Raw genomic sequence first — 14,674 nt, 5'->3', positions numbered from 1 at the left:
CCCAAAGAGTTCCCTGGACTCCCAGACACCTTTGCTCCATTGATGCTGGACTCACTGAGCTCAGGACATCACACACCCTGACCCCAACGCCTGATAATTTGGGGTTTTTCTGTCTGTGCTTGGATTCCGATGCGTGTTGAGCGTGCATTAAGCTTCCCCGAACTGAACGCAAAGGGTGCAAAGGCCATCTGCTTTTAACGTGCTCTGTTCAGGTGAACGCACGACTGCTTGTTCTGTACTCACGTGAACACACATCTGTTTTGATTTCACTGCCACTGTGCATTGAGATTTGCAAAATTCTCACTTTAAAAACACTTCAGCATGACACTAAAGCTGTAATTCACACGGTTATGTAAAATGTGTAGTTCATATGCTTCATTCACAACAATATCTTCCACCATCACTCACTGGATGTTTGAGCCAACTATCCTTAATGACTGGACGCATCTTCTTGTGCACAACCACATCCTGCAGATCCTCCAGGGAGGGATGTTGGCCTATTTCATCCTCAAACGGCAGCATATACTCACTCACTGTGCCTGAAGAGGAACAGGAATGGCAGGAGGATGGAAAAGACGCAAAAAACAGAGAACAAGAGTTTCAGAATTTGTTTGGGTTCTGAAAAAATGACAGAAGCAGTGAAGTAGATGGAACCGCATTAAACCTACAGACAGAAAGAAGCTACATTCGGGGAGTTTGACTCACCGTCAGGATCTGAACAGCGTGACACAAGCTCCCACAGGACCAGCCCCATGGCGTACATGTCTATCCTCAGGAAGGAGTCTCGCTGGAAATTGATGGCTCCCTCCAGTACCTCTGGAGCCATATAACGCCTCGTACCAACCTGGCAGGACAGTCGAGTCACATCAAGAGTACAGGGATATATATATATATATATATATATACGAGGGCTGTCAATAAAGTAAGGGTCCTTTTTATTTTTTTCAAAATCTATATGGATTTCATTCATATGTTTTTACGTCAGATATGCTTGAACCCTCGTGCGCATGCGTGAGTTTTTCCACGCCTGTCGATGACGTCATTCGCCTGTGAGCACTCCTTGTGGGAGGAGTCGTCCAGCCCCTCATCGGAATTCCTTTGTCTGAGAAGTTGCTGAGAGACTGGCGCTTTGTTTGATCAAACTTTTTTCTAAACCTGTGAGACACATCGAAGTGGACACGGTTCGAAAAATTAAGCTGGTTTTCAGTGAAAATTTTAACGGCTGATGAGAGATTTTGAGGTGATTCTGTCGCTTTAAGGGCTTCCCACGGTGCGAGACGTCGCTCAGCGCTCTCAGCCGCCGTCGTCAGCCTGTTCAAGCTGAAAACCTCCACATTTCAGGCTCTACTGATCCAGGACGTCGTGAGAGAACAGAGAAGTTTCAGAAGAAGTCGGTTTCAGCATTTTATCCGGATATTCCACTGTTAAAGGAGATTTTTTTTAATGAAAGACGTGCGGACGGATCCGCGCGTCGGGACGCAGCCGACGCGCTGCGGCGGCACAGGAAAAACACCTCCGTGTTGATAACCATTTGTAAAATCCAGGCGGCTTTTGATGGCTTTCAGTGGAGTGAGTATATGAGAAATTGTTTAACAGGCAGGACATGTTCCAACTTGTCCTTAAGGCTTTCAACAGAGGTGTTTTTCCTGTGGCGGAGCATCGCGGCGGCTGTGTCCCGACGCGCGGACCCGTCCGCACGTCTTTCATTAAAAAAATCTCCTTTAACAGTGGAATATCCGGATAAAATGCTGAAACCGACTTCTTCTGAAACTTCTCTGTTCTCTCACGACGTCCTGGATCAATAGAACCTGAAATGTGGAGGTTTTCAGCTTGAACAGGCTGACGACGGCGGCTGAGAGCGCTGAGCGACGTCTCGCACCGTGGGAAGTCCTTAAAGCGACAGAATCACCTCAAAATCTCTCATCAGCCGTTAAAATTTTCACTGAAACCAGCTTAATTTTTCGAACCGTGTCCACTTCGATGTGTCTCACAGGTTTAGAAAAAATTTTGATCAAACAACGCGCCAGTCTCTCAGCAACTTCTCAGACAAAGGAATTCCGACGAGGGGCTGGACGACTCCTCCCACAAGGAGTGCTCACAGGCGAATGACGTCACCGACAGGCGTGGAAAAACTCACGCATGCGCACGAGGGTTCAAGCATGTCTGACGTAAAAACATATGAATGAAATCCATATAGTTTTTGAAAAAAATAAAAAGGACCGTTACTTTATTGACAGCCCTCGTATATACATATACACACACACACACACTGTATTTAATGGCGTATAAGTTGCACCTTTTTTCTGCATCATCATGTTATTAATTTGGGATTTTTGTGCATTGCTGTAGTGTACTTTTTATTATTGCCATTTATTCTTTTATTGCTGGAGTTTATTTTGTTTAGTGCTTTGATTCTTGGAAAAAGTCTAATATAAATAGTTAGCATAATTATTATTATCAATAAGAAATGCATGATTTTCAGGATATAAGTAACACCCGTATAAGTTGCAGGGTCCCCAAAACTTGCAAAGAAAGAAAGAGGAAAAAAAACAAACAAAAAAAAAACATACACAACTTATAGGAAAATATGGTAGTTAAAAAAAAAATGATGACAGTGAAACCAGTCAAACAGTAGACGACAGTAAATTGTTGTCCAATTTTAAATGCACGATACGTGAGTCAGAATACAGCAAATCATTAACTACTTGAAGCCATTATAAGCACCAGACAACACAAATCACCCACGTTTTCTGAAAAGCAGGTTTTTTTTTTTGCTCAAATGGGGTGGTTCCAAATGTTACCATCTTGACAATGCACGATTCTGCCTAAAATCTGGCCAACCCATAAATGGGTAAAGATTTGGAGCACAGGAGAGGCAGACATAACTCGGGCGGAACAAGTTAAGCCCGAATACACCCACATATCTTGTCTTTACCAAGCTAGCTAAGTCTAACAGGCTATCTTGGTACATGTGTTTGATTAGCACATTTTTAAAATCTTTGTATTTTTGTATTTATTTTTGTTTTGTGGCTGGCTTGGATGTGAACTTTCCAGCATATTGCCTCAATAACTGTGGCGCTATTGCTGTAGCTAACATCACCCGGCTCTTGACACCTGCTCATTAGTGCTAACTGCGAAATCCACTCAATAGAAATACTGGTACACAGACATTTTACATGCACCGGTAGTACAATTAGCTGCACAAGAAGGCCACATTATCTCAGACATTTGTAACAAAATGCTCAGAAAGATACAGCACTTTCTAGTTGACATTAGCTAGTTGGCTATGCTAGCAGCTGGATGCAAACTGTCTCTCAAAATGACCACACCTGTAATTATACACAATTCATTCAATTAACTGTAGGATTGTTTGTTTGTTTTTTGCACTTCTGCAATGGCTTCATTTTTCAGCACCAGGGGTTACCGCTTGTTTTAAGTGAAGTAAAACAAGCTTGAGATTCTTTATGACATCTCAAATTTAAAACGCCATCTCCAAACTGATCTCTGCTGCTTAAATGTTATGAAATAGTTTTGTACTCATTTTGAACTAAAATACAAGGATTTATGTCACTGCCAAACAAAATAATTGTGCAATAATACTGAGATTAAATAAAGATTTGACAAAAAATGTCACAAAATATTCTCAATCAGTATGTTCTTTACAATCAGTGTTTGAGTGTTAAGTGCACATTACATTTGGGGGAAAAAAAAAAAAACAATTTTCAGTGAACAAACCAATCCCATACCTGTCCATGAGTATCTCCTGGAGGCTTTCCTGGTTCGAATCTCACAGCCAGTCCAAAGTCTCCGATAACTGAAGTCAAATCTTCTCTCAGCATCACATTTTTACTCTTGAAGTCCCTGAAATTTTTAATTCAATATCATACAATTAAAACATTTTTTTTTTTAAATTCTTCCTCTGTACATCGAGTTAAAATACCATCAAGCCGTGACCCAAGTCTGAAATTCCAGCTAAAATTCAAAGGGTTCAACAAAAATATTACATTAACCATTAAGGAATTAGTTTTTTTCCATACAAATAATCACTTTTACAGCCTGTTTTCTTCACACAAGTCAGGTGATGGAGACATTTCCAAGTTCCTGAACATGTCCTGGACTTCATTTACATAAACAGTGTGGTAGACAGTAATAAAAAAACTGACTGTGCAAGAAGGAGACGAGTGAGGGAAGACACCAAGACACCCAAAAGAACTCTGAAGGACTTACAGGCTTCTGTGACTGAAGAAACTGTGAAACGTGCACAGCTTTATGGTGGTGTGGAACAGAGAAGGATTTTTCTTAAAAAAGATGCGACTTTTCAGCTATAGTGTGACAAAATTCACATTGGAGACTCAAACCGAGATTAGATCATTTTGTTGTATGAACAAGTACAAGTTGCACTCTTTATAATGGACAAATATAAGTTATAACCTGTGTATTGCCTGGAGTAAATAAAATGCAGTGTACACTAAACACAACAGAGTCACACTAAATCCCAATAAAAGCAGAAGTGGGCAATGCCAACCTGATCTGAGGTCAAATCCAGTTATAGTTTGTAAAGTATCCTGAGAAAACGTAATGGCAGTGGTTTGTTCCCTACCTGTGGGCGATAGTGGGTTTGGGACCTTCTCCTTTGTAGGTGGGAATGTCCTCGTGGAGGTAGGCCAGGCCACGGGACATGGTCTCTGCTATGTGACACAGCTCAGTCCAGGTCACAGTGTTGCCCTTCAGGTGGTCTGTCAATGAGCCCTGCTCCAAAAAAAAAAACAGCACCAAGGATGACACAAAATCATCCGGTTTTAATTATTCACTACTAAGCAGAACATTATGTCATCATTCTTGCATCTGCATGGACATTCTTTGAAGGTGAAAAAAGAATAAACGATCGAGACGTTGCCACACATTTGAGCAGTTTTTGTCGCCATCTAGCAGACAATGTGAGCATTTCAGGGCACTCCACGCTGCGCTTTGTCTGATCAGTGTGCAAAAACTGCAAATTTAATCCATGTTATGACATAACTCCTGAGGTCCAAGTACACAGTGATAGCGTGGGAGGATCCTGTTTTCAGTCTAACTATCGAAACAGTTAAAGATATATTTTTTCAAGTCTTTCAAAATCAATGAATTTTAAACTCAGGAATCTCTGAGGTTGCTTTGGGGGATTTATTTACCTATCGAAGAAGTCGGAAGGCACCCTGACACTTGCACAAATTTGATCCCTGCACTGCTGCGCAATTTGTCCTGCCATTGCATCCCACTTGACGCCATGTTTCGTCCTGCTTGACACCACACTACATAAAATAATCATTTCGTAGCCGATGGCGCATTTGCGCTCAGAACTTGGCTGATGAAATCATGCTCTCATCGCTCCCAGAATCACAGAAAAACTATCTACAGCTACAGGTTGTCTTGTGCCCGTCGTGGGGTGGAGAATGCATTTGGAATCTTGTCTCAAATATATATATATATATATATATATTAGGGGTGGGCAAACATAAAAAATCTTAATCGCATTAACTCAATGACTTTCTGTGATTAATCATGATTAATCGCATGGTATATGTGAAACCCAAAAATGAATTCAAAAGCCGCTTAAAAGCACAGTTTTATTTGAAAATGTAAATGAACACTGCATAAATTTGAAAATGTAAATTTCAACTGAAACACACTAATGAAATCAAATATAAAACCACTGGCAGGTCATTTGTTATCCTGTTTCATATCAAAATAACAATATTCATGTCCATGACTAAATGTACTAAAACAAATATGTCACAGTTGTACACATACCACAATTTGATATGTGTACAATTGTGATGTATTTGTTTTAGTATACGAGGTCTGTTAGAAAAGTATCCGACCTTATTATTTTTTTTCAAAAACCATATGGATTTGAATCACGTGTGATTACATCAGACATGCTTGAACCCTCGTGGGCATGCGAGAGTTTTTTCACGCCTGTCGGTTATGTCATTCGCCTGTGGGCAGTCTTTGAGTGAGGAGTCGCCCACCCTCTCGTCAATTTTTTTCATTGTTTAGGAATGGCTCAGAGACTGTTGCTTTGTTTGATCAAAATTTTTTCAAAACTGTAAGGCACAACTGAGTGGACACCATTCGATAAATTCAGCTGGTTTTCGGTAAAAATTTTAACGGCTGATGAGAGATTTTGGTCTGGTAGTGTCGCTTTAAGGACGGTCCACGGCGCCTGACGGCGATCTGCGCTCCGAGGCGGCAGCGTCTCACCATTTCAAGTTGAAAACTTTCACATTTCAGGCTCTGTTGATGCAGTAAGTCGTCAGAGAACTTTCAGAAGAAGTCGGCATGAGGAGTTTATTCGGACATTCCATTGTTAACGGACATTTTGTAATGAAAGAACGTGCGGGCAGAGTCGCATGTCGGACCGGACCGCGGGGGGTCGTGACAGGAAAAACACCTCCGTTGGAAACCTTAACGGGCAAGTTGGAACATGCCCAAGCTGTTAAACAATTTCTCAGTTACTCACTTGTTGAAAGCCATCAAAAGCCGCCTGAATTTTACAAATGGTTTTCAACACGGAGGTGTTTTTCCTGTCGCGGCGCACACAGATTCGCCGAGTCGTCACGGAAATGACTCAGCGAATTTGCGCACACGTCTTTCAATAAAAAATGTCCTTAAACAGTGGAATGTCTGCATAAAGTCCTCATGCCGGCCTCTTCTGAATCTTCTCTGTTCTCTCACGATGTCCTGGGTGAATTAAGCCTTAAATTAGGATGTTTTCAGGTCGAAACAGGCCGACGAAGGCGCCTGGAAGCGCTGCTTGGCGTCCCGCTCCGTGGGAAGTCCTTACAGCGACAGAAACACCCCATAATCTCTCATCAGCCATTAAACTTTTCACCGAAAACCAGCTAAATTTTTCGAATAGTGTCCACTCGGATATTCCTCACAGGTCCCGAAAAAAGTTTGATAAAGCAACGCGCGCCGTCTCGAGCAGCGTGTGAAACAAAGGAATTCAGCCAAGAGGGCGGGACCACATCTCACTCAAGGCCTGCCCACAGGGAAATGACGTCACCGACACGCGTGAAAAAACTCACGCATGCGCACGAGGGTTCAAGCATGATTGGTGTAATCCCATGTCATTCAAATCCATATAGTAAAAAAAATAAAATAAAAGTGTCGGTTTCTTATCTAATACACCTCATATTTAGATTTTGTTGTGATTTGGCACTTTATAAGCCGATTAAATTGAATTGAAATTGAACATTTTATTGAGTCTTAAAGTAAATAAATATGAATTTGGTCACTGGATCCTTAAACTTTGTACATAATGAACTCTACATGGTGAATCCTTGATCTCTGGACATAAATAGGAATAAACAAAATCTGTAGTTTTTGTCAAAAGCATTTCCTTTCAGACATTGGCATGAATGTGTTTCCATATATCTGAGCTGAGCTTAGAGCTGCTGTGCTTCACTTCAGGATGTAATTTGAAAAGAAAATACAGCACGTTTCATTTTGGGAGGAAAAAAAAAGTTTTAGTCGATTGTAGTTTCTTGTCTGTATTACATTTGGAAAGAGGTGTCATTTTATTTAAAGCGGCGATTCATTTTGTAGTTATTAATTCCGACCGGACTCTGTCTCAGCCGCGCAGCGTTTCGAGCTGTGTGAACGGAACGGAGGACGATTCTCGTTTCTTGACAGCAACAAGACAAGAGTCCCAGTTAGTGACTTTAATCCACACAAAAGTGACTGACGATATTTTAATGGCTTTGCGAGGGGTTAAGAAGCGGCTTGCCGTTTCTGAAGAGCAGTGAATCAAAGAACCAACGAGCTACTGGATCGAAGCATTGCTTCAATGGTTCATGGTTTCAAAGTGGAGCCGCGCTGCAGAAATAGTTTATTACAGACCAAACCCTGAATATCCAACTTTATTTGTACGTCCCTATGACTCTGAAACTCGGAAAAATCTGTATAATTTACGGACTATAGGTTGACATGAAAACCACTGAAAAGCTGTGTTCACCGCGGGGACACGTTCGGCTATTCGAGATTATTCAAGATTTTTTTTTTACCGATGACAAACGATGCGTAAAAAAAAAAAATTTGACCGATGCAGCTGCATCGGTCCAAACCGGTCTGGATCCGGGCCTGATCCTGTAGAACTTTGTACCGAAAATGTCCATTCAAAAGTTCGGCGTCTTTCTGCATTTTGTTTTGTTGTGCATTGCATAGCCTGTACTTTTCTCGATCCTTGTGTCGTTTTCTGTGTGAACTCAGCTATCAGCAGGAAGCAGCAGCATAAGCTCGCCCCCGACTGACGCTTTCAAAATAAAAGGCAACGAGCAACAGTCATAAAAAGCTAAAAAAAAAAACAACAACAACAAAAAAAACGCAGCGTTAAGGGGAGGAACAAAATTGTCGGCGATAATTCCAGCAGGGAGCTTTAAGATAAGTACATGATATAATTGTAAATACATTAAAAATAAATGAATGTGAAAACATGTATTTCCACAGTGGTCCATTTAAAAATCAAATGACAAAATATAAGCAATAATAAAATAAAATAATAATAATAGTAATAGGATGTATATGAAAACCTAAGAACATTGTGGGCTTGCATGCCATTCCAACTCATTATAGAAACTTCGCATAATTTATTATCATCCTTGAAAAATGTCAGCTACCTGTTTTATAAACACTACCCAACCTAGCGCTCATGGATCCCCACAGACAACATGCTACTATATCTCTAAAGTTATGTTTATTATTGACGCAACATCTTGTCATAATCGTTCAGATGCCCTGCGCACAATGACACACAGTGTTTTCAAATAGGTTGCGCAATGTTCACAACTAGTTCACGCAAGTATCATGAAATTAATGCGTACCAGAAATTTTGAACATTTCAAAGTTTTCTTTGTGCACTGGTACAATTTATGCACAGTGCAAGATTGCGTGCCAGTGTGGGAATCAAAATCGTGCAAGTGTCAAAGTGCCTTTACATGCACAGAAAGCTCCACTTGTGGGGAACTGATGGACTGACTGACTGAGGTGATGATCGATGGAGCTCAGGTAGGACAGCTACTTTGTTGAACTCTGTGCTTTTGTAAGTATTATTTTCAAGTAATAGCATTTTGTTTGAAAAAAATGAATAAAATTCCAGAACTGTCTCAAACAGGAGGGTTGTCTTATAATCAGGGTCATCTTATATTCAGTTCAAAATGGTAATTCCACCATTATTAGACTTTAATGAAGAGCTCTGACCTGCCTTATAGCTTCTTTGCCGTGTTAGTTAAACGTGGGTAGGAAGAGAAAACAGGCTCTCACCCTCTCATGGAACTCGGTGATGAGCCACAGCTCCGCCTCCAGGTTGGTTCCATGCTTCTCTGCAGCAATATAATGCAAGATGTTTTCGTGACGCATTCCGGGAGTCATGAATATGTCCCGTTCGTTTTGCCACGACTGCTTGTCCTGCACACACAATAAGCTGAAGTCACGTTCAATGCCTCGAAAACACAACCAAAAAAACAAAACCAAACAAACAACAACAACAAAAAAAACTGTCTTAATGAGATACAACAAAGCAGCATAAAATGACGACTGAGCAACGCTAACCTGAATAGGGAAGATCTTGACAGCGACATATTCACTCATCAGCTGGGCTTTCCAAACGCAACCAAAGCGCCCCCTAGCTTTGATTTCCAGCAGCTGCAGGGGTTTCAGACCCACCAGAGGGGATGGAGGAGTTGGTCCAGGGTCCTAGATGAACAAGGAAGCAAAAATAATCACTATTAACCATCTGTAATTGTATTTCAATAAAGTAGGAGCAAAAATACAGGAGTCATGGAGAATGAAAATGTAACACCACGGCTCACACGCATCACAGAAAGCAGAGTGGGAAAAAAAACAACCACTGTGATGACGAGTTCTTGTTGCCTTCAATGTCACAGTTTTATACTGTAAACATGAGTCAGACGTGTGGACTCTCTCACCTCGCTGATGTCTACATGGCCATAGGGGGGTTTGCGGTGGCGGTACATCCACAAGGCCAGAACCAGAGCCAGCGACAGCACACAGAGAGGCAGCAGAGAGTAAACCAGCACACTGAGCAGGGACGGCACTCTGGGTGGAGGCCGGATTTTCACTGCCGAGGAGGAATGGAAACATCACGGCGTGTCACTTCTGGACTTAACACCAATAAATAGTTCTTCAAATAGCGCACTGTTTAAAATAGCAACTCTTATTAAAAGGGGAGTACTGAACAGTACTTCACTGTACGGCCTTTCAAATTCACAAAACTGACAACATTAAGTTTGTACAGAAATCCAAGCAGTATAATGTTGTCTTATTTTTGTAACATGTTGGAAAAGTACAACTCATTTTAATGAATGGGACATATTTATTTATCTGGGGGGGGGGTGTCCCATTGCAAATATATTCTTTTCCTTTGTCACCATTGTGCAGATTAAGGATGACAGGCGTGTTTATTTCCCGCTAACTTATACAAAATATATTAGAAACATATCAGATTTATACAGAAATGAGCTGTTTCACAATGTTTTTCCACCATCTTGGTTTATTTTGTTTGAGAGAGCAGCCAGCTGATGTCACACTGCCTTTCTTTACTCCAACTGACAGTCACCGTGTCCTTCCCCCATGTGATCTATGACATTGCTACCAAATGTAGGTCTTGGCGTCTGAATTTCTACCCATCAGGGGTTAAAATTCTAAATTGTTTCCAGACAACATGAATTTTGATCATATTGGCAAAATCATATTATGAATCCCTTATTTAAATGCTAAGGAATAAAATTAGAGTGGTGCCAAAGAAAATTATTTTCATGACTTAAATCTCAAAAAAAAACAAAAAAAAAAAAACCCAAAGACTCTATAGCTTTAAAGTCTGTAGCCACCCCCCAAAAAGAAATCTTCAAATCTCTATGTCCAATAAGAAGTTTTGCTGCTGACTGACTGGCATATCTAAAACTAAACTGTAAATGAATGAGCACACACACACACACACACACACACACACACACACACACACACACACACACACACACACACACACACACACACACACACACACACACACACACACACACACACACACACACACACACACACACACACACACACACACACACACACACACACACACACACACACACACACAGTGGCCCACCAGCTGTGCAGAACCCGGCTTTAACGCATCACTTTTATGAAAGGACACATTGAATTCCAGCACTCTGTAGCTGGGTGGCACGGACAATAATTTTGATCTTTACCAACGTGAAATTCCAAGATGTAATCATGTAAAATGATAAAATGCTGTACGTTCTCCAGACGGGAGATGGGCAGAGCCAACAGCCAATCAGTGTGTGCCCTTTTAAATCACGTGATGCTCTTGAACCAATAGGTGACAAGAAGTAAAAATGTAAAAAAAAAAAAAAAAAAAAAAAAGAATCGTGAGAAAAGCAGCGGTGTTTTGCTGTATCTGTTAGCTGTTTAATCTGCGCAGTTAGATTGATCTAGTTAAATAGATAATTTGTTTCACAGTGTAATCTTCACGTACCTTAACTAAAGCACTCCCTCTGCTGAATCACCTCTAAATTATTTACACATTATTCAGTTTGTGTGTTTTTAGGAATCCGCTAGCTTAGCGCAGCTACTAGCTCTTAGCCGATTTAGCATGGCGGCTTCTCCTGTCTCTCCTGCACTTTTCTGCTCTGGGTGTGAAATGTTTAGTTATTCCTCGGCCTCCTTTAGCAGTAATGGTACTTGTAATAAGTGTAGCTTATTCGTAGCTTTGGAGGCCAGGCTGGGCGAATTGGAGACTCGGCTCCGCACCGTGGAAAATTCTACAGCTAGCCAGGCCCCTGCAGTCGGTGCGGACCAAGGTAGCTTAGCCGCCGTTAGTTCCCTTCCAGCAGATCCCGAGCAGCCGGGAAAGCAGGGCGACTGGATGACTGTGAGGAGGAAGCGTAGTCCTAAACAGAAGCCCCGTGTACACCGCCAACCCGTTCACATTTCTAACCGTTTTTCCCCACTCGGCGACACACCCACCGAGGATCAAACTCTGGTTATTGGCGACTCTGTTTTGAGAAATGTGAAGTTAGCGACACGAGCAACCATAGTCAATTGTCTTCCGGGGGCCAGAGCAGGCGACATTGAAGGAAATTTGAAACTGCTGGCTAAGGCTAAGCGTAAATTTGGTAAGATTGTAATTCACGTCGGCAGTAATGACACCCGGTTACGCCAATCGGAGGTCACTAAAATTAACATTGAATCGGTGTGTAACTTTGCAAAAACAATGTCGGACTCTGTAGTTTTCTCTGGACCCCTCCCCAATTGGACCGGGAGTGACATGTTTAGCCGCATGTTCTCCTTTAATTGCTGGCTGTCTGAGTGGTGTCCAAAAAATGAGGTGGGCTTCATAGATAATTGGCAAAGCTTCTGGGGAAAACCTGGTCTTGTTAGGAGAGACGGTATCCATCCCACTTTGGATGGAGCAGCTCTCATTTCTAGAAATCTGGCCAATTTTCTTAAATCCTCCAAACTGTGACTATCCAGGGTTGGGACCAGGAAGCAGAGTTGTAGTCTTACACACCTCTCTGCAGCTTCTCTCCCCCTGCCATCCCCTCATTACCCCATCCCCGTAGAGACGGTGCCTGCTCCCAGACCAACAATAACCAGTAAAAATCTATTTAAGCATAAAAATTCAAAAAGAAAAAATAATATAGCACCTTCAACTGCACCACAGACTAAAACAGTTAAATGTGGTCTATTAAACATTAGGTCGCTCTCTTCTAAGTCCCTGTTAGTAAATGATATAATAATTGATAAACATATTGATTTATTCTGCCTTACAGAAACCTGGTTACAGCTTGATGAATATGTTAGTTTAAATGAGTCAACACCCCCGAGTCACACTAACTGCCAGAATGCTTGTAGCACGGGCCGAGGAGGATTAGCAGCAATCTTCCATTCCAGCTTATTAATTAATCAAAAACCCAGACAGAGCTTTAATTCATTTGAAAGCTTGACTCTTAGTCTTGTCCATCCAAATTGGAAGTCCCAAAAACCAGTTTTATTTGTTATTATCTATCGTCCACCTGGTCGTTACTGTGAGTTTCTCTGTGAATTTTCAGACCTTTTGTCTGACTTAGTGCTTAGCTCAGATAATTATAGTGGGCGATTTTAACATCCACACAGATGCTGAGAATGACAGCCTCAACACTGCATTTAATCTATTATTAGACTCTATTGGCTTTGCTCAAAATGTAAATGAGTCCCCCTACCACTTTAATCATATCTTAGATCTTGTTCTGACTTATGGTATGGAAATTGAAGACTTAACAGTATTCCCTGAAAACTCCCTTCTGTCTGATCATTTCTTAATAACATTTACATTTACTCTGATGGACTACCCAGCAGTGGGGAATAAGTTTCATTACACTAGAAGTCTTTCAGAAAGAGCTGTAACTAGGTTTAAGGATATGATTCCTTCTTTATGTTCTCTAATGCCATATACCAACACAGTGCAGAGTAGCTACCTAAACTCTGTAAGTGAGATAGAGTATCTCATCAATAGTTTTACATCCTCATTGAAGACAACTTTGGATGCTGTAGCTCCTCTGAAAAAGAGAGCCTTAAATCAGAAGTGCCTGACTCCGTGGTATAACTCACAAACTCGCAGCTTAAAGCAGATAACCCGTAAGTTGGAGAGGAAATGGCGTCTCACTAATTTAGAAGATCTTCACTTAGCCTGGAAAAAGAGTCTGTTGCTCTATAAAAAAAGCCCTCCGTAAAGCTAGGACATCTTACTACTCATCACTAATTGAAGAAAATAACAAGAACCCCAGGTTTCTTTTCAGCACTGTAGCCAGGCTGACAAAGAGTCAGAGCTCTATTGAGCCGAGTATTCCTTTAACTTTAACTAGTAAAGACTTCATGACTTTCTTTGCTAATAAAATTTTAACTATTAGAGAAAAAATTACTCATAACCATCCCAAAGATGTATCGTTATCTTTGGCTGCTTTCAGTGATGCTGGTATTTGGTTAGACTCTTTCTCTCCGATTGTTCTGTCTGAGTTATTTTCATTAGTTACTTCCTCCAAACCGTCAACATGTCTATTAGACCCCATTCCTACCAGGCTGCTCAAGGAAGCCCTACCATTAATTAATGCTTCGATCTTAAATATGATCAATCTACCTTTATTAGTTGGCTATGTACCACAGGCTTTTAAGGTGGCAGTAATTAAACCATTACTTAAAAAGCCATCACTTGACCCAGCTATCTTAGCTAATTATAGGCCAATCTCCAACCTTCCTTTTCTCTCAAAAATTCTTGAAAGGGTAGTTGTAAAACAGCTAACTGATCATCTGCAGAGGAATGGTCTATTTGAAGAGTTTCAGTCAGGTTTTAGAATTCATCATAGTACAGAAACAGCATTAGGGAAGGTTACAAATAATCTTCTTATGGCCTCAGACAGTGGACTCATCTCTGTGCTTGTTCTGTTAGACCTCAGTGCTGCTTTTGATACTGTTGACCATAAAATTTTATTACAGAGATTAGAGCATGCCATAGGTATTAAAGGCACTGCGCTGCGGTGGTTTGAATCATATTTATCTAATAGATTACAATTTGTTCATGTAAATGGGGAATCTTCTTCACAGACTAAGGTTAATTATGGAG

The 14,674-nt window shown here is 41.1% G+C and overlaps 1 protein-coding gene across 1 annotated transcript in view; it reads right to left on the bottom strand.

Moving 5' to 3' along the window:
• The window catches only part of LOC117521114 (activin receptor type-2B-like), a 36,697-nt gene that overhangs the window by 4,109 nt on the left and 17,914 nt on the right, over positions 1-14,674 (bottom strand). Inside the window, exons 4-10 of the mRNA XM_034182428.1 lie at positions 9,969-10,120; positions 9,592-9,735; positions 9,304-9,447; positions 4,601-4,749; positions 3,747-3,861; positions 706-844; positions 409-539 (exon numbers count right to left, since the gene is read on the bottom strand). Coding sequence (XP_034038319.1) covers positions 409-539; positions 706-844; positions 3,747-3,861; positions 4,601-4,749; positions 9,304-9,447; positions 9,592-9,735; positions 9,969-10,120 — 974 coding nt within the window. The remainder of the gene's footprint in view (positions 1-408; positions 540-705; positions 845-3,746; positions 3,862-4,600; positions 4,750-9,303; positions 9,448-9,591; positions 9,736-9,968; positions 10,121-14,674) is intronic.

Source organism: Thalassophryne amazonica, chromosome 12 (genome assembly GCF_902500255.1).
Source record: "Thalassophryne amazonica chromosome 12, fThaAma1.1, whole genome shotgun sequence".
Lineage (NCBI taxonomy): Eukaryota > Metazoa > Chordata > Actinopteri > Batrachoidiformes > Batrachoididae > Thalassophryne > Thalassophryne amazonica.
The sequence above is the reverse complement of the archived record's forward strand: the minus strand, read 5'-3'. Positions and strand labels throughout refer to the sequence as shown.